Source organism: Syngnathus acus, chromosome 15 (assembly GCF_901709675.1).
Source record: "Syngnathus acus chromosome 15, fSynAcu1.2, whole genome shotgun sequence".
Taxonomy (NCBI): Eukaryota; Metazoa; Chordata; class Actinopteri; order Syngnathiformes; family Syngnathidae; genus Syngnathus; species Syngnathus acus.
In genome coordinates this window covers 11,342,393-11,367,660 of record NC_051100.1, presented here as the reverse complement: position 1 = coordinate 11,367,660, position 25,268 = coordinate 11,342,393, and the positions used below count along the sequence as shown (strand labels likewise).

General features: G+C 47.0%; 2 protein-coding genes and 1 long non-coding RNA gene across 6 annotated transcripts; 1 reads left to right on the top strand and 2 right to left on the bottom strand.

Annotated features, from left to right (window-relative positions):
* Nucleotides 1–1,391: 1,391 nt before the first annotated feature.
* On the bottom strand, nt 1,392–7,766 carry LOC119134455. Its single transcript, XR_005100342.1, has 3 exons — nt 7,663–7,766; nt 7,106–7,152; nt 1,392–1,733 (listed from the first exon to the last, which is right to left on the bottom strand). It is a non-coding gene; the product is annotated as an uncharacterized LOC119134455 (long non-coding RNA).
* A 2-nt stretch (nt 7,767–7,768) lies between these two features.
* On the top strand, nt 7,769–15,862 carry LOC119134453 (atlastin-2-like). Of its 2 annotated transcripts, XR_005100341.1 has the most exons (15): nt 7,769–7,892; nt 10,513–10,661; nt 10,753–10,962; nt 11,184–11,318; nt 11,393–11,497; nt 11,569–11,619; nt 11,687–11,743; nt 11,852–11,944; nt 12,029–12,167; nt 12,236–12,363; nt 12,436–12,492; nt 12,579–12,650; nt 12,819–13,250; nt 13,531–13,763; nt 13,994–14,114. XR_005100341.1 is itself a non-coding variant. In XM_037271127.1 (14 exons), the coding sequence occupies exons 1-14, from the start codon at nt 7,820–7,822 to the stop codon at nt 14,153–14,155; spliced, it is 1,863 nt and encodes a 620-aa protein (XP_037127022.1). In that variant the 5' UTR covers nt 7,769–7,819; the 3' UTR covers nt 14,156–15,862. The 2 variants fall into 2 exon arrangements, 1 of the variants encoding a protein (XP_037127022.1); XM_037271127.1 differs by lacking the exon at nt 13,531–13,763 and having other exon boundaries at nt 13,994–15,862.
* Nucleotides 15,863–15,958: 96 nt separating this feature from the next.
* LOC119134454 (equilibrative nucleoside transporter 1-like) lies at nt 15,959–25,095 on the bottom strand. 3 transcript variants are annotated; one of them, XM_037271128.1, is made up of 14 exons: nt 24,953–25,025; nt 22,268–22,328; nt 20,779–20,860; nt 20,344–20,425; nt 19,866–20,047; nt 19,291–19,430; nt 18,617–18,751; nt 18,382–18,479; nt 18,218–18,299; nt 18,068–18,150; nt 17,795–17,903; nt 17,593–17,678; nt 17,209–17,408; nt 15,959–16,956 (listed from the first exon to the last, which is right to left on the bottom strand). In XM_037271128.1, exons 3-14 carry the CDS (start codon nt 20,805–20,807, stop codon nt 16,845–16,847), a joined length of 1,338 nt encoding a protein of 445 aa, XP_037127023.1. In that variant the 5' UTR covers nt 20,808–20,860; nt 22,268–22,328; nt 24,953–25,025; the 3' UTR covers nt 15,959–16,844. The 3 variants fall into 3 exon arrangements, with proteins under 3 accessions (XP_037127023.1, XP_037127024.1, XP_037127025.1); XM_037271129.1 differs by lacking the exon at nt 22,268–22,328 and having other exon boundaries at nt 24,953–25,095; XM_037271130.1 differs by lacking the exons at nt 22,268–22,328; nt 24,953–25,025 and adding an exon at nt 21,061–21,375.
* Between the last annotated feature and the right edge of the window lie 173 nt (nt 25,096–25,268).

The window sequence follows — 25,268 nt, the reverse complement described above, 5'->3', positions numbered from 1 at the left end:
CCCACACTTATGTAACATGCTCAGCCGGGACCCGCAGGTCCACTGAGGACCTCAACGAGAGCCCGCCTTCGATCGGGTTTAGCTGAACGGAGGCTGTGTGAATCAGTCAACTTCTGACCTGATTTTGAAATATTAGTGTTACTTTGAATATATGCTGCGGGCCAGCCAAAAACGGGTGGCGGGCAGCAAATGGCCCGCAGGCCGTAGTTTGAACACCAGCGAACAAAACCCTCCGTCGCTTGGAAAAGCTGTACATCAGCACAAGAAGTTTTGTAACGAGAGAAAAGTTTACTCTCGGCGGACTTTAACGACGAACTAGCGGCCTAATTAAAGGGGCGGGTGCAGACATAGGCATGAAATATGAATAAGCCGCCCACAGCTCGGTGAGACGGCCCTTTGCCTGTGAATGTTTAATAAGAAAGGCGCTAAACACGCGAAAACCAAGACGGAATCCTGCCAACGGGGGCACGAAACTGCCGGCGAAGGGACGCCATTAACGGGACGCTTGGATTGGGAGTTGGGCGGCGCGACAGACGAGGCGTGGCGGCTCCTCGTAATTCTGACTGGAGCAGACGTTACGGCTCCCCGCGCGCGGATCTGCCGAATATGAAAACATCAGCATATGGCCGCCGACAGCGCCGAGGCTAAAGAGTCAATTTCCCTCAAGCAACATTGTGACGGGGTGACATTCGCATCCGTACTGCCCCCTCGGCCCAGCCGAGAGACGGAACGAGACGGAGGTGCGGAGGAAGAGCAGATGGTGAAGATGCGTGCCGGAAAAGGAAGCCCATTGGGCGCCTCCTTTTTTCCGCGGCTGGCGGGTCACGGCTTCGACAAAGAATTTCACGCGGCGAGCGGGAAGGCGAAATCTGTCCGTCGGCTGCCAAAAGCTTTGCGGCTGGGCTCGGGTCCTGGGAGCGCCCTTAGAAAAGCCGCTGTTCCACGCCCGTCAATTGGAGCGTTTACGGCCTTGCTTAAAATGAGCACTTTCTGGCCGCGCTGCATGTGCGGCAGATGGCGCGCAATATGGCGCACCTACGCCTGCACAGATGTGGCACAGCGCATAACACGAGCCGGGAGAGGACGACGAAGCTCGCCAACATCTGGACCTGTGGCAACCTTCACCGTTAGCTGACTTTAAAGGCCCGCTCCCGCACTCGTTATTTGGTTCTCAGGCCCGCGCTCACGTGTTAAAAGGGACGTGTGATGGAAAATTAACTTTTTAATGAGGCACTCACAGTTCTGAGGTTCAGGGTTTGACTCGGGCCGTCCTTCCCGTGTGGAGCAGGCGTGCTCTGCCAAAGCTGAATTTTACAGAAGCCTGACGTTGGCCCACCAGAAAAAAAAAATTCTCAGTCACGTTATAATGTGATCAATTTCATGTAGGTTTTCAATTTAAGAAATTAGATCATTCACTCCACAATGTTGTGTTCATGTTGCCTCGGTTCTTTTAAGTTTCACGTTACGTAATTCCAACAAAGGGCTCTTTCTGTCAACAAAAACTTGCCTCTTCCGTTGGCTCGTTTGATGCCGAGATCCCACATGCGATTCCTTCAGGTGGCGTCTTGGCCGTTCTGAATGACAGATAAGGAGTCCAACCTCCCCCGGTGAGACCTGTCAATCACCCACTCCACGGAGTGGAGGAGCCGAGGCCCGGCCCGACATGGGCCTGTCATGGCCGGCTGCACAGGGGAACGTTCCCACCGCTCCCGTTCGGGGACAGGCTGGGCCTGCTGTGAGAAAATACAGGTCAAAAAAAAGAAGACAACCAAAACTAAGACAAATTCAGGGTTCGCTAACATGACCATTGCAAATATTGCAGTCAGGAAGTCACGTCGAGTTTCGGTTCTCAACATACCACTGCGAGGCTTTCAAGTCTGACTCAAACTGAGATGTTTCCAATTTGCCAGTGTTCTCAAAAGCAGCAGAAGGTAGATTAGAGGTGGCGGCTAATTTGCAAAAGTTTGCCACAGCAGTTAAATGGCCGTAAGGAAATGTGGAACGACGCCATTTAGCGTGATTTCAAAAAACAGATTCAACTATGATTAAGCCATTCCGCCTCTCCCTCCTGCCAAGGCTGAGATGGAAAAATGTTCTCGAATGTTTGTCTCGATAGTATTCAAAAAAATGTAATCACACATAGGAGCTGCAGCGCAATTAGACAATCACGACACAATTCCACAGCAGAGCAAACAGCGGCTAATTAGCCAACGTGCATTTTGCGCTCCTTCATGTTGAAAAAGAACATTGATGTGACTGCAGCACAAGGTAGAATTAAATATTAATAACTGCCTGCAACATTCTGTACATATCAGGACAAAGGGTAATAATACATACAATTAGTTGCACACAGAACCTTCAATATGTAACCTGTCTTTTTTTCCTAAATGTAAATGTGAGCGTAATCCCACACTAGCGTCCGCATATCCGAGCGGCAGGGGAGGGAAAGTCCCCGACTCGGCGCTGCGGTCTCTTTGAATAATTAGTGATGTGTGTCAATATTGCGGGCCCATAGTAACCATATGGTGGGTGCGGGCAGACAGCCCATTGTCGGGAGCTGTGAAATATTGTGTATCCCTGCGAGGGCTGGAGCCAGCGGAGGCAGGAAGTGTTGTCGGGACTGACAGGGACATTGTGCGACTGAATGGGCCGGCCCTCGGTGGCAGGCAGCGCCGCGGACCCAGACAGAAAGTCTTGACCCTGGCGAGAAAGGGCTGATTAGGCATGGTGCTCCGGCGGGGGGGCGTGGGGCTCGCCTTCATCTGCCCCCCTCCCAGCGCCACTCTCTTCCACCCTGCTCACTGGCACGCAACAAGGCCCACTTAACTCTGCCTTTTGACTGCAGGCATAAAAACGCTCATATATTCATGTCAGCCAGCGCAGTTAGCCCTCTTTTTTTTTTTTTTACCCAAATATTTCTACAATAGTAGAGCGAAGTCAGTAGACTTGCCACCAAACGCCTCTCCAGTCAGGATGGAGCAAAGTCGATCTCCCCTCCCTCGCGCTCACAGTCTTGATCAAAGCTAAAGGCGCTAATTAAAAGTGCTGTCTCGAGCACAGATTGGAAATGATGCTCTAACGGCCGTCACATGGCCGCCACATAATCAGACGCCGAGCCATCGGTTCAGAGGTAATGGACGCCGGCCAACATTAGCCGGCGACATTAGCAAGCTGCGCCCGCGCTGCGAATATCCAACTCGGCAAACATTTAAATGCTGCAGAACTCTTAAAATGCTAATTGCCGTATTTGCGGACACTAAAGAAAAGTTAGCCACCATATTTCCGCAAATTGTACCCCTCTATTTACTCGACTGCAGATGGGAGGGGCCGCTTATGTTGTCCATTTTTGGAATAATAATAAACAATAGTACCGGTATGTTACAGTTTATGTCAAGTGAATGTGGAGTTCAAATCAAGAAAATAAAAATGGCTATTACACAGCAAAACAACAAATGTTGCAGAGTGTAGGTCTCAAACATGGAGTCGTTGGGGAGAAATCACAGCTCAGAGTCGAATTTGCGATGACATAACATAAAGGTGGCAACTGCACGAAATTCTTGTTCCGATTTCGCTGGCTTTGGGTCGTCTCCCGCCCGCCGTCATCCTCAGCACCCCCCCGGCCCCTGCCAATTACCTCGCCGTCAGTCTGTCACACAATAAAGGCGCGCTCAATTGATGCCCGTCCCGCCTTTATCCCCTTGATAAAGCACAACAATTAAGGCTCATGTCTCTTTGCTCAGGCCCCTTTGATGGCCCACAAAAAAGGGAAGCCAAGAGAGACACCGGTCACGCTCACGTTGCAAGATGGCGTGGTAGAATATGAGCACACATACAGTACGGCGAGAAAAACGGCACAGAAACTTTTGAATAGACACAATGACCATTTTAGTGCATGTTGTCACACCAGATGAGAGTTTATGAAGAAAATGAATGGCTGGCTAACAGTGCTTCCTCACGAAATAAAATACCAAAATTAGAAATAAAATAATAAAATAATGGGGAATATGCATTTAACATTAAATAACAATGCAACATTTATAATTTTCATTAAATGCAATGGTTTGCACTAAATGTTTGACTCCAAATGTTTGCAGTCAGTTATATGTCTTTGCTTTAACACTAATGTGACAAATACAACTCTACATTGCATAAAATGAAATACGCAAGCTCCCAACTTATCCATTTGAAGGACTTTCTGGAAAGGTGCTGTCAGCTCTTCTGGAGCTTGAGTGATTTTTCAACTTTGACCTCAACTTGCACACAAACACGCCCCTTCGTTTTCGCCACTCATTCACAAGCTATCCACCCTAAATTGATGGACGGCGATCGCCATGGCAACGGCACTAAACGGTGGCCTAAGCAGAAACAGAGGGTTGCAGCCTGGTTAAGGGCCGCCTGTTTACGGACAATAGCGCGTCACACGAGGTGTGAAAGTGTACGGAAAACAAAAGATGGGAGTGAGTAGTAGGGAGACCATTTTGCATGTTTGGAAAGAAGCGGGAAAGTGAAAAGTGATTTCAATCTTGTGGCGGAATTAAAAAGTCTGGCTAATTACAGAGCAAAAAGAAGAAAAACAAGATTTAAAAATCTCAGCAGGACGCCGATGACAAAACGCAACTCTCGCTTAGTGGTTGAGCAGCTGTGTGCTGCGAAACCAAGAAAAATAAACAAAACTTGGAAGCACCTGATAAACGCATATTTTCTCATACTTCTTAGATCAGTCAATCAAATATTTTATTCTCATTAAGCAAAAGAAACTGATAATAGTAGGAGCTGCACAAAATATGAATTGAATATTTTTCATACATTATTTGCCAATGAATCAATACTTGGGTAAAATAATGACAAGGTCACAAATGGAACTGAAAACCTAAAAAAAAACTACGATTGAAAACATCAAGACGTGAGGCCTAAATGAGGACCCACAAAACATACCTAACCACCCACATACCGATCTAGGTAACCATCTAGTGGAGTATTGCTCGTTTGGTTCGACATGGTTCTTCTGGTGTGCCAGCATCGCCGCATGCAGTCCAGTTACCTGGGAGTGCACGCCTTGCCACTCGGCTATGTCGCTGCAAACAAAAAGTGCTGACAGCAGAAGTGTGGAGAGAGTGATGAGACCCCCCGCTGCCGTGCTTTTCTGGCTGCCCGGGAGCCCCCGGAGGCACGGGGAATCTTGCCAGGGGCTCGGAGCCTGCATGGCTTACTAACAGAAGACAAGCGCTGCTCTGACTATTTGTATTTTTTTTAGGAGCTAAACAAATAATTGTAATTCATTGAAATACTTTATTTTAATGCTTTGAGAGCATCACTTCTGTCAGTTATTTTGATTTGAGTGCCATCAGATCCTTTAAAAGTAGCAGACACATTATGTTTTTTTTTATAGTTATGAAGCAGGAGTGAGCAAATTCTTGTGCTCAAGGGTCAACTTTGATTTCTAAAAGAAATGGCCAGGTCATAGGTTAAAAAAAAAAGGTTTAAATTCTAGTCTGTGCTGCCACCATGTGGTAGCATTGAACAATTACTTGCCACGTACTGATTCAATGCATTTAAGTCTTGAGCCGCTAGGAGGAGCCCACCAACCACAACTAGAATGCAAACTAAAGTGAAGCTGCGGATTTTGTTTTATTTTTTTTGTCGAAATTGGCTCATACAAAAACACTGCTTAGGGAATTTCTCTGCAAATTCTTTACCCAACTTCCGCTGTATGAAAAGTTACAAAAGCCCCCTGCCCCCATCAAAAAACACTAAATTAATCCTCTGATTGTTATAAACTGACTGAAATAGCGTTGAAGTCTACTCGGGGAGTGGCGCCAAATGCTGCCATGTTCATCTTTTAATGTAAACCTGCAGATGGGTTTCTAAATGTCAATTATAATCCCTGGATGGGGGCAGCTATGCGGGGGATGTCCCGGTCATGGTGCGACCTGTCGCACCATGGCAGCCAAGTCTCAAAAGAGAGTCGTGTGAGCCTCGGGTTATTTCAGGACGTGTGGCTTTCAACCTCTTTATCAGTGTTTGTCCACCACTTGTCCTTGTCTTGCTCCTCTTTGCTGTGTCAATACATCATGTTGATTTGTGTCTATGTATATCAGGTGAAAGTGGAGTTTGAGAGGCGATGCCAAAATTGACATAACACGCACACACACACACACACACACATACACACACACACACACACACCCACATCACACACACATGACATTGTGGAGTGGCGACGGGAAAGAGTCATAAAGGCCCAATCAGACGTCAGAGTTGAAGTCTCAATCATGAACTGACACATTATTGTGGAGCAATCATGTCAAAGCAAAGTCTACACTGTGGTGTGCAGAACATAAACAAAAACACAAACACTATGAGTGATGACAGATTCACGTGACTGTGACACGTGATTGGATCGCCGCAATGTTGTGCGCATGTAAATGTCAGAAGACAGATGTGTCGGCGCTCGCTCCACAATATTGTTTGTGTCTTTGGTTTAGACTTTTGCGGTGGCTCCACAATGTCGTGTGTCTATGAGAATGTTCTGTTAACTTGACTAAACGATGTACTCTCACTCAAGCGCCGCACAGGAGCGGAACTTTCAAACAAAAGGACCTGCTTTGACATATGACCCATTAGAGACAGATGCCCCCCCCAACTCCCATGTCAGATTCCTCCCTGTCGCGAAGGTTGGCCCTCTGCAGCTGAGAGGAACTTGTCAAAGGATTAGCAGACCTCCAAGATACGCCGCCTTCCTATTTCTGCTCCGAGCAGATTGTCTTTCCCTCGTGTCGGCAAACAGCTGGGCAAACACTCCAAGTGACTTTATCAAATGAGGTGAAGAGCAGGTTTTATGGCTTGCTTTGCTTTAGCCTTTCTGAATGCAGGTGAAATGCCATAAAAGCTCAATGTGTGTTCAAACAGGAGATAGGTCTTATCTTCACCGCGAGCATGGCTCTTATTTGCATGTTAGTGTCACCACCATAAACGTTTTAACTGTACAAACAATGAGAGAAGGATCAGTTTAAGGTGGCCAACCACTGTATAAAACACACACACATAAGCATTAACCAAAACACTCACAAAAGCTGGAACAATTAGGTGATGCTGAGTGGCTTACCTGCTAAAGGTGCACGTTTTCAAGGTGGTCCTCCTGTGTCGAAGCCCCTGCAATACACATGAATATATGTAACTATGACTGGCATTCAGGTGTTACTATCGACAAAAATGTCATCGCAACATTATCATTCCATCCATTCAATGTAGCGCAATAATCATTTTGACAACAGAAGCCAAGCCCAGCTGACAGGTGACATTAGAATTTAAGACAGGGGGGGTCACACCAAAATCTGGCCTCCAATAATGAATGAAGATGAAGCACCCACATAAATGTAGTAGCCACAGAGTTTCGACTTAAAACTCAGAACTGTGAGGGATGTGCTAACCTCCAGGGCAAGCTGCCGCAGAATTTTCAACTCTTGACCTGACATGGTCCAGTCAAGAGCCGTTTTTAGGCTATCATGAGTTTTAATTGGTCGAAATGATATTGCTTAAGTGCAGGCGATTTTTGCCTGTTGGGCCCGAGACCCCCGCTTCCTGATAAAGACAATAGACACGTGTTCACGTGAGCGCCTCGCATTAAAGCACGACAAATATCTCAAACTTGACGTCGATCACCTTTCTCAGCCTTTAAAATGAACGCTCTCGGGGGCTGGGGAGAACTTTGAGAGCGAAAACCTCCGGTGAAGAGCGGTGCGCCAACATTTAAGCATGGAAGTAAGCGTCGGACGCCACTCGGTTGTGACGTCAGCGGGGCAGTTAGCTCAGACCCAAGATGGCGGAGGTGAGCGGGCTGAGGAGCAGAGCTCACTTTGAGCCCAACTGTAAAAGCACACGAGCTGAGCAAGGTAAGCGGCCTCTGCTTTTCCACGATTACCGCGCGCAGGCTGGACCTGAACACAAACGAGTGGTTGGAAACGCGATCGGCGCCCAATCCGTTCCTGGCTTTTGTCTTGTCTTAGCCCGCTCGCCTGTTAGCCTCGGACGCCGCGCGGCGTCCCGCGTTTGGGTTCGTTTCGCTACGACACAATCGCAGTGCTCGTTCAAGCGGAAAGGGAGCAACCGCCACAGCGATCGATATTGCCACCTTAGAACCAAAGCTGCCCTCAAGTGAAAGCACTGTAATACGAGTCGGAGCCGGACACCCTAGCGTCTTGCGCGGGACACCTGTCCCTCTCTTCTGCCACTTTCACCTGGACCAGCCAGGCGACCGGCTTGGTCCTCGGGCACACGTCGCCGGGTTCCGCGAGCGATGTTCAGTGATGTATAATCTTGATGTATGTAGCGATTGATTTTTGTGACGAAAACAAACACACACACACGGCAAATCCCGGTCGTTCCACTAATAACCCTGATATTTTTACACGGCCTATTATTAGTACGCTTGCTGAGCATCCGTGTAACGAGGCTAATAATGTTTTGCTGCTTGCTTGGTGCTCACTGTTGTGAAGTGAACCAACCAACAATGGTTATTCTGTACTGAGCCGAAGTGCATCGTTCTTTATTAGGGAAATCCCACCACACACTGTACTGAAATTGTCAACTGTATTGTTTAAGTGTTAGTTGGCTGACAAATCAACAATAAAATAAAAAAACTCGTACAGTCTGTAAATATCTAATTATGCATGTTGTAGATGTGCACGTTAATCCAAGCTAACTGCTCTTATTGTGCACTTTGTCCTCTCCATCTCTCAACAGTTGCACATTTGCCCTGCTCACGTCCGGAGAGGCCCCGAGGCAGGTTGATGTTTTGGTTCAGAGTTACTGGTTTATTCATCCTGAAAAGGCTGAATTAGTTTGGTTTCTTATAAAGGGAGAATACTTTCACATTCATATAGTAGCTTGCTTTCTCTGGCCTTAATCATTTGAGACGCTTGTACACTTAATGACGGTTCAGCTCGTTTTCAAAGCTAAGCGACCCGAAATGGGTCACGGTCGATAAACCACGTGACGTTGCTGTTATCTCTTCTTGGGTGGACATCGGGATGTAAACGGGAAGGTTTGCGCTAAACACCAAGCAGTTGACATGCAAAAGGTAACAAGCTATTTGCTTCAACAGGTTTTAGTGCAAAGTGGGATTAAAAATGTGGAACGTTGGTATTTAGCTGTGCACACAGGCGCCTCTGTTTCACAACCATTCGTCTGAGCGTATGCGCCAGCATGAGTCCTGCTCAGGATAGGAAGGAAAAGCTAGCTAAATAAAACTCTCTTGGGTTCTGTGTCAGACTGCCAGTTTTTGTTAGTCCACTTGGTTTTACAGAAGCCAAAAGCACTTTAACTGAGATCCTGTCGTAACAAATGTGACAGTGATCCGCCTTTGCTCTGTACGCAAGCCCATCAAAGGCGAAATGTTGGGATTTGGGTTGGATCACAAACAAAACAGTGACATGATCACCTGGGGAAATTCTTTTACAAGCAGGAAAAGGAGCTTTAGTGTTGTTGACTTGGTTGTTTTTAAAACCATTAACATTAGAAATGAAGTTGTCGGGAAGCCTTGGGAGAGTTTTTCAGTGTTGCAAGAGAAAAGCGCTTTATGCACGCAACTTTTGCCCCCCCAAAAAGTGTCCTAAGCAGCAGCTTGGCTTTGACCTCATCACTGTTGTCTTTCAAGTGAGCAAATGGCCATTTTTGGAAGCAAGGAGCCAGTGTGGGGATTAAGAGGCTCACGACGGTCGGTGCTCGCTTCTCGCCCGCTATGGTTAAAGAAAGCCATGCATGACGGACAAATTTGTCCTCATCGGGATGTGTTGACCTTTTTTAGTGTGCGCCCGCTCGGAAAAGCGGGCCGGTTAGCATCTGCTCGGCAAACGATAAGAAGGAAGGTGGCTAATTTTAGGTTGCCCTCCCGAGATGGGCGCACACAAGCCGACGTTATCGGGAAGCGGCGGAGCGAAACACGGGCTCGGGCGACTCTTCAATTATGAACAATTACAAGCGGGGAGATGGAGGCATTACGCGCGAGGACCGAAGCATTTCAATTATTTACAAAGTCGGGATGAGCGGGACTGCCAGTGGCTGCGGTGAGTGGATGGGCCGGTCCAACCTAATTTGCATGAGTGCTGCATTTGAATGGAAAATCATCTGGATTGTTTGACTGCGGCACTCCTGCGGTCCCATCCGTCAGGGAGACGCTTTGGATCAGGGATGGGCAACTAGCGGCTCACTTGATACACAGATTTTCTACCTATATTTTGTGTATTTCATTTTAGTTACGAAGGTCCTATGTGGCCCCCGAGCAGTGCTGATGATCAATCATGCTCCCCTCCATCATTTAAGTTGCTCAGGCCTGACACCGTCCTTGGATTTTATGGTCTCGTGTCCTGTGTGATTCTCAGTGCATGGCTATTTTTGAATGTGGCCTAGATCCCCGCCTAAGATTAAAATGCAGTGAAAGTGAACGTTCCGCCTGCATGCTGTGCGGTCCAAATCGGGGAGAGCTAACCTGACATTTCTTTTTGTGGGAGGAAGGCTCGAGCGGTGTCCAAGATGTCACCGTGGTTCGACGCAGTCAGAGGAGTGCTCTAGCCAGACCCGAGGACCTGGATGATGACTTGCTTCTGGGAAAGATGAACTCCGACTGGACTCCTTCACCTGATGAAGGCGTTCAGGAATTACAGGTTAGGCGTGGGCGCGCGCATATCGGATGGACTCTTGTCGTCTCGACCTCACTGTTCAAGATTTCCCGATTGGCACCCGGGGTCTGGTCAGGAAGAGGAAGAGGAGAAGGCCCGGCCGGTGCAGATCCTGCTGGCCAACAAGGACGAGCACAGCTTTGAGCTGGACTCCGCCGCGCTGGAGAAGATCCTGCTGCAGGAGCACGTGCGGGACCTCAATGTGGTGGTGGTGTCGGTTGCTGGCGCCTTCCGCAAGGGCAAGTCCTTCCTGCTGGACTTCATGCTGCGCTACATGTACAATCAGGTGAGACGGCTGAATGTCGTCTGTTGACAGAATAAGAGAAAGTGAGACGTTGCAAGCATGGCAAGCGGCCATGTTGTCTTTCACACCGAGTATGACGAAAGATTTGGAATGTGTCCTCGAGCGCAACAAGTTTTTCCAGTCGTAGGAAGACATTTGAAAATATGAATTTCTCCAATCATCACAAGAATGTATCATTTATAGTTTTACGGTTCTCCTCACAGCAAAAAAAGCAGTGGATAGGCGGTGACGATGACCCGCTGACCGGTTTCACGTGGAGAGGAGGCTGCGAGAGGGAGACCACCGGAATTCAAGTCTGGAATGAAGTCTTTGTGGTGGACAAGCCGGACGGCAGCAAGGTAGTCCCGTGCGAGGAAAGGAAGGATCTTTGATGAGAGGAGGCGGCGGCATGGTCACGCTGTCGCTGTTTCAGGTGGCCGTCCTCCTGGTGGACACGCAGGGAGCCTTCGACAGCCAGTCTACCATTAAGGACTGTGCCACAGTGTTTGCCCTCAGCACGATGACCAGCTCCGTGCAGGTTTGGCTTGTCCTAAAAAAAAAACTATGGAAATAAAGAACCTGCAAATCACGTGTTGCATGTCTTCTCAGGTGTACAATCTCTCGCAAAACATTCAGGAAGATGACCTGCAGCATCTTCAGGTTGGTGGTGTCATCTTTTAGTTCTTCCCAAACTTCACTTTCATTTGTATTTTCTCCCCTTCTGCAGCTCTTCACAGAGTACGGCCGCCTGGCCTTGGAAGAGGTCTACTTGAAACCTTTTCAGGTGCTCGCTACACACGCATTCCAGTCTCCACATTTGACACCACCAAGCTATTGTTTTCCGAGCCGACTCGTGGTGTCTTGTTGAAACGACGTCATCTGTGTTCATTAGTCCCTCATGTTCCTCATTCGGGATTGGAGTTTCCCCTACGAGTATGACTACGGCCTGGAGGGAGGCAACGCTTTCTTGATGAGGCGCCTGCAGGTGAGACTGGCCTGCTATGCGATGTTTGAAGAAGAGCCTCCGGGGGAGTGGGCGTTCCAACGTGACTGCCGTGCGCTCCCACAGGTGAAGCAGAACCAGCACGAGGAGCTGCAGAACGTCCGCAAGCACATCCACTCGTGCTTCTCCAACATCGGCTGCTTCCTGCTGCCTCACCCGGGCCTCAAAGTGTCCACCAATCTCCACTTTGATGGCCGACTGAGAGGTACAGTCGGTGAACCGCGCGTCACGTTGTGCGCCGGATGGACTGCATCAGCCTTTTGTGCGTTCCAGACATCGACGGGGACTTTAAGCGGCAGCTGTCGCAGCTGGTGCCGCTGCTCCTGGCACCCGAACAACTGGTGGTGAAGGAGATCGGCGGCAACAAAGTCACATGTCGAGATCTTGTGGAGTACTTCAAGGTAGAGATCGGGCAAAACAGAACATGCGGCTTTTCGCCTTCTCTCGCTAATGTGAACTGGGACATCCTTTAGGCGTACATCAAGATCTATCAAGGTGAAGAGCTGCCTCATCCAAAGTCCATGTTACAGGTTTGCCGTGCATTTTTTTTTTCAACCTGTTGTGCTGCCCCATAAAAATCAGCAATCACAATGTTTGTTTGTTTCCTGTTTCCCAGGCAACGGCGGAAGCCAACAACCTGACTGCCGTAGCTGGAGCCAAAGACATGTACAGCAAGAACATGGAGCAGGTCAGAATGTTTGTCAGGCCTGAGGAATGAAAACATGACGTGCTTGATTGGTAGCCCTTATCATGCTGGCATGCCCTTGCGATTAGAAAACGCCTTCGTAATTTGATTAATTGCTCTAGTCGTGGTAGTAAATGTCCGGACTCGCCTAAGGTTGCTGTGGAATTTCAGGTGTGCGGCGGCGATAAGCCGTACGTCGCCCCTGCCGACTTGGAGCGCTCCCACGACGAGTTCCGCGAGCACTCTGTGCGCTACTTCCGCTCGGTGAAGAAAATGGGCGGCGCTGAGTTCTGCCAGCGCTACCAGAGCCAGCTGGAGGCCGAGCTGGACGAGACCTTCGGAAACTTTTGCAAGCACAACGACGGCAAGAACATCTTCTACGCGGCGCGCACGCCCGCCACGCTCTTCGCCGTCATGTTTGTCGCCTACGTGGTGTCGGGCGTAACGGCCTTTGTGGGTCTGAGTACGCTGGCGGCGCTGGCCAATCTGCTGATGGGCCTGGCGCTCTTGTCGCTCTGCGCGTGGGCGTACGTCAAGTACTCTGGCGAGTTCCGCGAGGTGGGAACCATCATCGACCTGGTGGCAGAGACGCTGTGGGAACAGGTCAGTTTGGTTGCACGCATGACTTGGGCCTTGTTTGTGGTTTTCCTTTCTATCCCATCAAGCATTTGAAGGAAAATATTGTTTACATACAGCAACTCTTATTTTAGGGCGTTTCTTCCTCATCTGGCCTTCGCTTCCTGTCTTTTTTTCCTCTTTTCCTTCCACTTCCTCCCACCGGTTCCCTCCATTTTCTTCCTCTTTCATTCCGGATGATCCTTTTGGATCTTTCTTCCGGTTCTGGTGGGTAACTGCTCCTCTCCCTCCCCACTGTGCTCCTCAGGTGTTTTCCAAACTTTGCAAGCGTGTGACGAGGGGCGTGGCGTGGCCGGCAGCGTGGCCCGCCGCTCTCCTGGCATTGGGAGCGTCAACAAAGGGCCGGGCGGTGGGGCTCTCGCCCCCCAATAACAACTACCGGCAAAGGAAGAGCCACTAAGGCCGCACGTTGTCGCGTCCACACTTTTAGCCGTTTGTTCACGTTGGAGTCTGTGGCCACGCCCACAACAGGATCTCACGGTTGCTATTGCTCTTCTTCTTTCAGTGTCTTGTGGTTCGGATACGCTATCAGTTGGATTCAGTTTTTTTTACTTTGGAGATGTTTTGATGCCGTGCATGCTCAAGGACCCCCTCCCTCCAATTTTATACTTAATTTAACTTAACTTTCCTTTGACTGCAATGTTTGTGGACACTCTGTCACTAGCTGTCCCTCCCTAAGCGTTGCTCAGTGTGTGCTTTGCCCGTTGCAGGTTCTCAAGCCGCTCAGTGAACATTACATGGAAGACAACGTGCGGCAGACAGTTGTCAACTCGCTCAAAGCCAGCCTGACCGAACCTGGCGGCAGTGGCGGTGGCTCGTCCTCTTCGCAGCAGCAGCAGCAGCAGCAAAACGCCAAGTTAAAGACGCACTGATGCACTTCCCTCATTATCATCATCATCATCACTCTTCCTCATGTGTTTAGAACTGTGACGAGTAGATCAACACCAAAGCTTGCAGTGGCCTTTTGCCAAAAGACAATTTTTCATCACCATCCTCAACAATGGATGCAAACGCGTTGCCTTGAAAGCACAACTATTCCCAACGAGGTCTTCAGGAAACAAAACGGAGGGCAAATGAGAGCATTGAAAACTGCTGACTTGACGCTCGCTCCATTGGTTAAGATGCGTTTGTAACCTTGTGGCTTTGTCATCAATGGAAACTGTATGGGCCAGCCATTGTGTTTGCAGTTCAGAGCCAAACACCCATTACGTGGTTTGTAGTCCTGTCCTGCATGGTGCTCAGATGAGCATTTTCAACTCTGCTGCCTTTGGCAACGTTGCACATAGTGCACAATCTAACTTTGGCTTTTTCATAGGATTACTTAATTTGGTCCCTGACTGACATTTTGACACGATAAACCAATTAAAAATGACACTGAGCAAGTTTTAAGGCTTTAGTTGGCTCTTCGCCTAGGCTCCCCTAAATTGTACATATTTTTTTCAATATTTCTTGGCTTAGTCTTCTTTGTCCACTTGTTTTACTAATTCATAGAAACTTAATTTGTTCCATGGCTGACATTTTTGACGTGGACGTGACATTGAGCAAACTTAAGGCTTTAGCTGGTTTAGCTTTCAGGCTAAAAGGCTCCTACTCTCCATGTTGTACAACCCCCCAACGGACTTTAATTTGCTTCTTAGTTTAATTCCATGTACTTTGTCCATGACATGTTTTGCTATAAAAAAAAAACTTAATTTGCTCTCTGGCTGACATTTTAAGCCAATTAACATCAAGTGAGTTAATTGCTTCCGCTAAGGCTAAAAATGCTTTTCTCAAAGTTGTATTTTTTCATGACAACATAGGTTTAAGATAATGCTTCATCTACTTTAATAATTAGGTAAACTACTACTTAACAATTATGCTCATTATCACGGTTGTCGGTGTTAATTATCTAGCCTCTTCGCCTTGTTATATGAAACATCAAATTTAAAGCTTTAGTAGGCAGGCTAATAAACTCCCAAAGGTTCTTTTTCTTCATAGGGTCTTAATTTGACAGATTAAAATCCCATACGAGTAACATTAGGCAAATTCAAGGTTTTGCCAGGTTAGTATACTTTACAGACTAAAATGTTTACCTCGTTACTTCTGTTTGTGCTAATCACGTTAAAGTTAAAAGTTAAAGTCCAACCTAGTTAGTTGCAACTTTCCCATCTTAGAGGAATAAAGCACAGGTTATTTTTTCATTTTTTACCAACGCTGGTTTGTAATAGTGTTAAATCAGAATACTCAATGTGAATTTTGCCCTTTAACGGTCGCACTCCTTCAATTCTCAGGAGCCAATAAGCTAGTAGTAGCTTCATTCAATCACCTCAAGCGCCAGTTTTGTTACACATTGAGCCTGCATGTTAGATATTTAAATAAAGTTAGAAAATGTTTTATAGTGAATCAAGCTTGTGTGTGTGTGTTTGGCTCAATTTACCTGTTGTCGTCGTGTTGCTGCTGTAGAAGTTTGAGCAGGTGTTTGATGACGTCTGATAATGTGATTGGCTGAGTGAGGTTAAAGTGTGATGCCTGTCCACCTTTTTAAAATCATTTTCGGTAATTTATTTTTGAATAAAGTGTTTACCTTGATTAAATCCTTCCTAAAGACTCATCTTCGCTTTTCTTAAAATGTGCCAGATTTTGGCTAATTATGTAGCGATACTACAAATGACCAGATGAGGGAGCCAAAGTTTTAGAAAATACTTTAATTGAATAGTACTTAAAGACGTAGACTCCTATACACAAATGTTGCGTTTTCAAAGCTTTTTCTATGGACTACAACTGACTACAAAAAGCAGAAGGCCAGACCAATAATGAGGAAAATGCTCTTTGACAATTATAGAAAAATAAACTTGGCAAGTTCGTAAAAATATACAAAAGCACTAGATGAGAAAATTGCAGCAGTGGCCTGTTGCATGTCAGACAAGCTTGCAGATCCAAGATTGTCCAAGTTGATCGAAGTTGTAATCTTACAAAAAAATAATTAGAAATGTTGGGGATTCCCCACCCACACAAAACATAACATTTTACAGAATAAATGTTTCTCGTATTAAAACATCTTAGTTAAAAATCTCTTTTTTCAAATATTACCAATTCTCATAACTCAAAATAGGACTACTTCATTTTCAAATTTCACCCAATTTTTAAGTTACTTTTCTTGTAGGCTTACAAAAAAAACATTTGTTTTGATTCTTGGGTGTGACCCTAATTTACTTTGGCCATGTCTTTTTGGTGCAAGCAAATAAAACAAAAAACCATAGAGCCTCAATAACAAAATTAATAATGAATGAATGATGTCAGATAATTAAGTTATAATGGAGGCTTCTTATAACAAATGGTCAGTCAGTCTTCAGTCGTAATTTGAAAAGAGGTCCTCGTTGATAGTTACCAGCTTGCATGCTGGGAAACAACCAGTCAGCTCAATTGTGTCAAGTTTGTTTAAGCTTATATAGTTGCCATGGTGAGACAGAGGTAGGGTGTCCTCTGGCCTTACCCTTAGCAAAGGCGTTCTCCGGAGATGGCAGCAAGTAAGAGTAGAAGATGTTACATGTGTGTGCTGTTTTTTAAGTGGCGTTGGCCGTTTTAGATGATGACGCGGAAGACGAAGGAGATGGCGGCCCCCAGCGCCAAGCCCAGGGACAGAAAGAAGGCCATAACGGCCCCCGCCGTCTCTGCCTCGTGCTGCAACACTTTCCTGTACACGCACATATAACATTCACTTAAAACCACAGCATAACATTGCTATACACCATATTTTGTATACTGTATAAAGCGTGAAGCGTGCTTATATATGTACAACCACACTGTATCCTGTGTCATATTCAACACTCTAATCAATTTTGATTAAAACAAATACACACAAAAAAAAACTCTAATTAGTAGGTACTGGTTATCTGCGTGTCCGTTGCTTTTTTTTTTTTTGCGCAGCATTCGGTGTTTTACTCACTTGGGTCCGAAGCACATGCAGAGGCTGGCCAGGTAGCCGTTGGAGAAGGAGAAGAAGATCATGAAGACGATGTACCAGGCGTCATGCGAGAAGAATACGGGCAGGTTGTAGCGGGGCTGCACGTTACACAGCATGAAGAGTGGCACAAACACCAGTCGCACGCCCACTAGAGCGGGAAGCCACAGGCTGTCCTTGCCAGGCTAAAAAAACACACACACACACAAATGGTATTTTTTAACCCAAACATTCGTGAGTAAGCTGATGAGTACGCAGATATACAACCAATAAGGACTTTCCACCAAAAATGGAGCTTGTTTCCCCCACACCCTAAAATATATAAGATATTTTTTTAGTGCATCTGTTTGATGGAAGTTGAATACTGACCCACATGCAGACGGCCGTCAGACTGCGGCCAGCCCAGTCCATCACGTTGAAGAGGAGGAAACACGACACGGGGATGAAGTATATTTCTAAAAAGATAAACTCCTTTGACATGGGTGTAGGACACAACTTTCTATCGGTACTTGACAAAATGGCTGTTGTGTGTCAAAGATTTGTTTTAAGACAGTTGACAATGTGGACTCACCCCAGCTGCTGCCGTTGGCCACCGTGGACTTGACATCGACGGTGACGGCCGGGAACGTCCCGATGGTGATGGTGAAGATGAAGCACACAGACAGGGCCATCACCCAGATCTTGATACGCAACAACAGCAAACTCTTTAGCACTTGCAAGTGGCACTCTTGCTATAAAGATTTTTTTTTTTTTAAGCGCTACTGTTTTCATTTCAATAATAACCATGGTACATAGATTTTCAATTATAGAGGCAACCTCTACAAAGGTCTTTTTTTTTTTTTACCTTGCGGAATATTTGGAGCACAGACACGCCCACTTTTTTGTCGTCTTCTGTCACACTCCTCGCGGGACACTTCTCAGCATTCTCTGTGGGAAAAGTGAACGCCTCGCTCTCATTGAATACGCACGGTCAAATGAATAAACAGGACAGTACCTTGTTTGAGAAGGTCCATCCTTTTCTCGTCGTCAGTCGACGACTTGGATCCGTTGCCCTCCATATAGTACTGGAAAAACTCCTGAGGATGACCACCATAACAGCAGCTATAATGGGAAACTCAAAGCAGTGGAGAAAGAAAAAATGATTTTGTGAGGCCTCACCAACTTGGGCAGAGTGAGGTAGGCGACGATGGCGATGAGAATAACGAAGCAGGCCGTGATGAAGTAGCCAAAGGCGCTGTCCCGTAGCGCCGAGCCGGCTGCCGAAAGATAGAGCTCCATCACCATCCATTTAAGACAACAACTTCCTAAATATGGTTTTTGATTTGACATTTTTGAGTCGACACAACCGAGTTGGTCGACTCTGTTGTGGTGTTTGCTCTTGTGTGTGTCGTACAGGCCAGGGCGCAGATCATGGAGAAGGCGGCAAAGGTCCCGGCGAGGCCCTGGCCGCTCATGATTGGCGTGGTGTAAGAGGTGGGCAGGATCCCCGCCAGTCCGAACAGGCTGCCCTGCAAAACCGCCCCAAACGCTTGGGGTGGGGGCATCAAGAGAGCGTGTGTTACGCCTTCTGGAGTCATCCAACGGCTGATCTGACAAGTGGACCTTCAATTTGGGGAGGAAGGCGACGAGAAGACAAAATCCACTCCTAGACAATTCATATGTACACATTGAAATACTAAACGTCAAAGCGGCAGTATTGCGCAAGCCCTGGTATCAAAGATTTAGGGTCAGGTTTGTCTAAATCAAACATGGCGGAACGGCAGCTTGCTCGTCCGGCTGCGCCTTCCAAACAAACACAGCGCGAGATCGCACACTATGCAAGGAACCCGGTGATACCGAGCTGCTTGTTTTCACTGGGCCCCAAAACATGTGGAAATGATCACAAGGAAGGGGGCGGACTCTATCCCAGCTGACATCCGATGAAAGAGGGACACACAACGCAGTCAAAGTCTAAGTCGTATAACGCAAGATTATTATCTGAGATTCAGACTGTTTCCAGTGCTGCTGTTTTGGTTAGCAACGGGATTCAAACCTAACACATCAATGATGCCTTGGGGGGGGACTCACAGTTGATGAAGACGATCTTGATCATGGTGAGGGTGAAAAAGGGCAGTGGCTCCACGTCCACCTTGACCAGCAAGGCGGTCAGCAAGAAGACCAGCAGGATGACCGCCAGGCTGCCCGTGATGCGCAGCTTCTGAGGGATCCTGAGCAGAAAGGAAAAGAAACAAACGTCAACATTTAAATGCTCAGCTACGCCGTAGCGTTTAAGAATCAGAATCAGAATCAGCTTTATTGTCAATTCCTTCATGCTAGGACACACAAAGAAACCGAAATACCGTTCCCCCTATCCCACGGTGACGAGACACAGCACACGATTAACACACAAGTAAAACAACGGGGAGAGAGTTCAGGACCCCAACAGCCCGGAGATCACAAACTTCGCCAGTGGCGAGCAGTGCTGGCATCCCACAACAAAGAGGAGTCGGCGTGAAAACAAACATTCCAGGGTGTGTCTGGCTACAGAAAGAATTGCGGTTCTCTTAATCCGACCAAAATTAAAGCAAACATTCCCCACGCACGAACGCACACGCATGCTCACACACACACACAAACACACACATCGCTTGGGCGTCGGTCACCTCTGGTGGATGAAGGAGTTGATGCAGGTGAAGATCAGCAACGGCACCATGGCGCACAACGTCATCACGTTGTTGAACTTGGACTCCAGCATGTTGCGGGTGCCGCCGCCGTCCAGCGTTCTGTTGGCCGTCTGATTGGCGGAGAGATCGCTGGACGGGTCCTTCAGCCTGCTGGTGAAGTACTGGCAAGAAATGACACATATTGTTGCCAATCTGACCAAAGAGCCAGACAAGAAGAGGCTCTGTGTTTGACTCTCCTTGTGCCTTTATTAACCGATAAGTTAAAATTCCAACATTTAACCTCCCTTGCAGCTCAGTGGAGTAACGCTGAAGGAATTGGGCTGGACATGGCACCCACCGCAGGATGTCAACTACCAGATGGTCTAATTTCTATCTTTGTGTGTGTGTGTGTGTGTCTGCGTGCCTGTCTGTCTCTGTCTCTCTCCCAACCCCCAGGCATTATCAGCCCCAGACTTACCATGGTGGCCGTCATGAAGAAGTTCCATGGCAGAAGAGTTCCCAAGCCCAGGATGAAGAATATGAGCCACACTGCATTGTATCTGACAAAAACATATCAAGTAAAGTTCATTTTTGTTGTAATGAGGCCCAATTTTTGTTTTTTTAAGGCTTTGAATTTAGGACTCATCGTTTAGTGACCAAAAGTGACCAATTATCGGGTGACTACCAAATCATGTCATATTGACCTGCATGTAAATCCAACATTTAAAATGATTTAACTTTAAAAATAATTTCAAAGATTGAATCTGCATTTTTATATTTTCAATGACCAAATTGTAAGAGCACAAACAACCAAAATTATATTACAAATTATTTGCGCACATATTTGAGTACTGCTCTGGTAATACTCTTCTGTATTATTTTTAAAAAGGCAGCGTGTTTCATTTTGGCTTACTTGTCTCTGGGTGAGGTCATGGCAGTCATGGTTGCTGTGTGCAATGCGTCAGACGAGTTTTGATCAAGACGGCGCAGCGGCTCTGAAAACCAAAGATAACGGTCAATGCGCGGCGGCAAACGCACAAAAACTGTTTTTATCATCAACGGCCAGAGATGCGTGCCTGTTTCAAATTGTGAATATTTGAGCTAGTCAACTGGTCAAAGTTCAAATTGGACATGGACAGAACAAACAATGTTGCTTTGAACCAAGCAAAGAAATGTTGCAATGTAGCAAACTTACATAAGTACGTCAACCGTGCATGCAGAGCCACCAATCATGTAAAGAGCCCTCCAAAAAATAAATAAACTACAAAGCAAGCGGTATCCTATTGCGCACGGCGTAAAGCAAAGTGCTCTGTGATGATTTGTTCCTACAAAGCGGACTCTCTCCTTTTTGGGACATGCCTTTCTTCTTTCCCCGCCCTCCTGCGCTAAAATCCTTATGACTCATTTCGCGGGACACTTAAAAGAGGACGGCACACCGGAGGTCATTCCCTGACTGTCATTTTTTCCATGCCTTCGGCCCTGCTTTCAATTTCTCCCTCCATTAAGCAGCGCATTTGACGTGTTGCCTCAAAGCGCCCCCCCACCCACGACCTTCTCCTTGCTCTTCAAAGGCCAGCCTTGTATTATTGATGTACCGTGACACAGCTCTGTCTCTGCCAAGACAAGTTGCGACACGGCATGCGCTCAGTGATAACAATAGAACGTTTTCCCATTTTGATTCAATCAATTGAACGGTGTACCCCGCCTCGCCTGGGATAAGCTCTAGATCACCCGTTAAGCTAAGCGCTACGGAAAACGGATGCGTGGAACATGCTGAACGTTTCAACATCATTGCCGTATTGACCGAAATGAAGCTCGGCAGACTGGAAATTCATCGGAAGCAATGTAGTGCACTCCACTTTGGTCCATTAGCATTCACATGCTGTTAATCAACCCCCCCGAGCATGTGAGCCACCTGCGGCTTAGCCCTAGCTTACATTCAATAGATGCGAGTCTCTCTTTGACAAAGCAGTTTCATTAAAACAAAGCAGAAGCAACATATCTTCTCTTTTCAGCACCATAACTTGCCAGCACAGCTTTGAATCCTGCTAAGCGTCTTTCATTAAGGTCGACATGAATTGCCGGCCAGCTGGCATCACGAGCCTTGCTGTTGAAATGCAACACACACACTTTGGAGTCTGCGGACTTGGCATCTGAGCGACAACCCAAAATAAAATCCCACCAAAGAGCGCTAGATGCTATTGTGCGTTCTTTGATGATCCGCAATCGAACAACTGTTGGCAAAAGGCCAGTCCTTTATAGAGACAACATGCTTAGCAGTATTGACATTTATAATGACCGCACTAAAAGGCCGCTCAGTCCACATGCGCAACACGATTGATGAAGCTGTGCTTGACTGTTAACACAAAAATATCCCACTTTTGAAACCATTCTCTGCTCACCTGTTTGGAGCTCATTTGGGCAGATTCCCTTGTAGGAGTTCCGACAGGCGGCGTGCCATGGCACAGGTACAAAAAATAAAAAAGCACCAAACAATAGAAAGCCTAATTGTTTCGCAATTTAGCGTCACCAGAGTGTGAAGAGTGCCAACATACCTCTGACTGGCGCTACGAGTTTCCCAAACTGGTTCCTTCAAACCAAAGTGGCTGACTATGTGATTTTTCCAATTCTACTCTACATATGATGTTTGTTTTATGTGTCTGACTTCATAAGACTAAGTCGGGTTGTTATGATGCGTCTAGTGTGTTGGTGGAGTGTTGGTGGAGTGCCCAGTGCATGTCACTTCTCACTGTCAACCCTCACCGCTGGCTAGCAGTATGCGAACGGGAGAGCCGAGTGCGTAAGTCTCTCCCTGCCAGTACATAGCCTCTCTAACAGCAAGCCCTATGTAGTGCCTCCACGCGGCGACACATGGTAACTGGGTACAACACGGACCCAGGCTAAACTACAAGGGACACGGAGGAGGTTTGGCCCCTAGACGTGCGGCACGCAGGCCCACCGGTGTGTGGACACGCCCTGGTGCCCACGAACCAGCCCCCGACTATGGGTTAAATAGTACCACTGCCCAGTGGGCTCCACGGGAGAGGAATGGGCTAAGGGAGACAACCCCTACAGAAAATCTATTTCCCCTTGGGTTGGTGTCAGGAAGGGCATCCGACTGTAAAAAGTTTTGCTCCAAAAATGTTCTCAGTATAGGCACTCTCAACCACGAGATGGCCATGGACCGTCCCCGGTGGAAGAAAGCCATATCGAGAATCCAGTCCAACACAGCTGCAGCCTGGAAAGCGGACTTTAAACCGATGATGATATGATGTTTGTTTTAAGGCAAGGGTCTCAAACTCCAGTCCTCGGGGGCCGCATTCCTACATGTTTTCCAAGTTTCCCTCGTTAATCAAATGATCAGTTCATCCTCACGTTCTGCAGGAACCTGAGGGAAACTTGGAAAATATGTAGGAATGCGGCCCCCGAGGACTGGAGTTTGAGATCCCTGTTTTAAGGTGATCATATCACCTTTTGGCAAAAGATGAATAAAAATGATATTGCCTCAAATGTATTGAGGAACTGAGACTTGACTCAGTCAACCTCAACACAAAGATGCGTTCATAATGCAAATTTATTTTTGAGCTTTGTCCTCAGACTCAATGCCCCACACCCACTGTAAACCCCTGCAAACATTTCCCGTCTATCGCACACAATTGGGATAAAGCCTATCTTGTTTCAAGCGAGTTTGAACTGGTGAAGGCATGAAGATTTAATCACTTTGTTCATCACGATTAAATCAATCAAGGGGGTTAGGAACTAAGGTGTACCTGGAACATGGGAATAGTAAAAAAAGATTGGCTAAAGGGCATTAGCATTAATAGGCCACTTTAGATGAGCCTTACAAATGAGTCAACACATGTGGCCAACACATGGCCGGGCCGTCGCCGTTATCAGCTGTTCCTCCCAGCGAAAACAAAGGCACCATTCTGACTCCTCGTCCTCGCTTCTGTTAGGTCGGGCATGCCCAACGCATATAGCACAGGCACGTGTGACCAGGCGGCCTGCCAGGAAAGCGCGCACGTTGCTCTTTTCACCCGATATATATCACGACGCCTTCATGCTTTCTGGTAACACTATTCTAGAAAATGAAGGCTGATGAGATTCAGATTTGATGAGGCATTTCCGTCTCGTTCAGCGTCGGTGCCGTTGAGTGATGGCTTTGCAACTTTTCCAGTTTAGTAGGTCAAACCTTTTTAAGTGTGATGACAAACCGGGGAAAAATGGTAGCAATAACAAAAGCAGGAAGCACGCACATGTACGATCAGATACGAGGTTGCCAGCAGGAAAAATAATCTGCCACGTCCTCATGGTGCTTTCTCTTTCTATTTTGTTAATAGACGTGAAATAAAAAATATGTGAATGATCACAATTCTTCCCAGCCTCTGACTCTCAATTTGAACTTGAGACGTTGCCCACAGCTAACAAATATCCTCAATCTGCCCTTATCATAACCCCGAAGACAAGAGGGGTGGGGTACATACCAAACTGTGGAAAAAGTGAGAAACTTATGTTTCTTCAATTACTAGGAGAAAAATGAGAAATAATAAGCCTGATTTGTAATCGGTACTGCAGTACACATTCGCTGGTACACTTGTCCATTTCCGTCAGTTTTACTATTTAGGCTACACAAGTGACAAAGGTCAAGTACAGTCAAGCCACTGTCAGCATTACGGCTACAGTCAACCGAATGGCCGTTATTACTTTATTACATGCAAACACGGGGGAACTAGCAAACGACTAGCCGAGAGCGTTAGGCTTGGCGCTAAATTTAATTCGTCACAAACAAAAGGCGGCATGGCAGCTCGAGTGTCACCCAAGAGCCGGGCGAAGGCACGCCGCCCTCTTTCCGCTCCTTGCTATTATTTTGCAACACAGCACCCACGCGATAAGTCCGCGTTGTCAATTGAAATTAAATAGTGCCAAATTCGCGCATTTGTCTATGAGTGAATTCGGTGAATCTCTGGATAAAACGGCGAGTCTTTTGGGGCGAACACGTTTAGACTTGAGATAACACTAGGGAATCGTAGCGAATGAAATTGTGAGGGATAGTGGCGTATTAAGAGTGAATTTTTATCTTATCTTACCTTGTCTGAGGACCGCGTAGACTCCTGTGTTGTGCTTGAGCACGCGTGTGTCTGTGACTGTGCGTGTGTGTGTGTGTGTGTGGGTGTCATCAGAACAAGTCGAGCAGCGCAAAACTGCGCTGCGTTCAGGGACTCATTGGAAAAGGCAGTGACTGTCTAGAGCAGGGGTGGGCAAACTTTTTGACTGGCGGGCCGAATTTGGTTCTAAATTTTGATCGGGGGGCCGAACCAGGAGCAGATGGATGTAGTGTTTGTGTGAAGTAATAGAAATGACATCTAAAGGTCATTGCATAAAAGGTTTGTACTTTTAGTAGGT

Bases quoted from the DNA above. Each gene is read 5' to 3' on its own strand.
- LOC119134453 (XM_037271127.1), top strand. From the start codon at position 7,820: ATGGCGGAGGTGAGCGGGCTGAGGAGCAGAGCTCACTTTGAGCCCAAC. The intron at 11,319-11,392 runs GTAGTCCCGTGC...TCGCTGTTTCAG, and splicing joins ACAAGCCGGACGGCAGCAAG to GTGGCCGTCCTCCTGGTGGA. The intron at 11,620-11,686 runs GTTGGTGGTGTC...CCCCTTCTGCAG, and splicing joins ATGACCTGCAGCATCTTCAG to CTCTTCACAGAGTACGGCCG.
- LOC119134454 (XM_037271129.1), bottom strand. From the start codon at position 20,807: ATGACTGCCATGACCTCACCCAGAGACAA. The intron at 20,048-20,343 runs GTAAGTCTGGGG...ATTTCTTGCCAG, and splicing joins TCTTCATGACGGCCACCATG to TACTTCACCAGCAGGCTGAA. The intron at 18,300-18,381 runs GTGAGGCCTCAC...GGTCATCCTCAG, and splicing joins ACCTCACTCTGCCCAAGTTG to GAGTTTTTCCAGTACTATAT.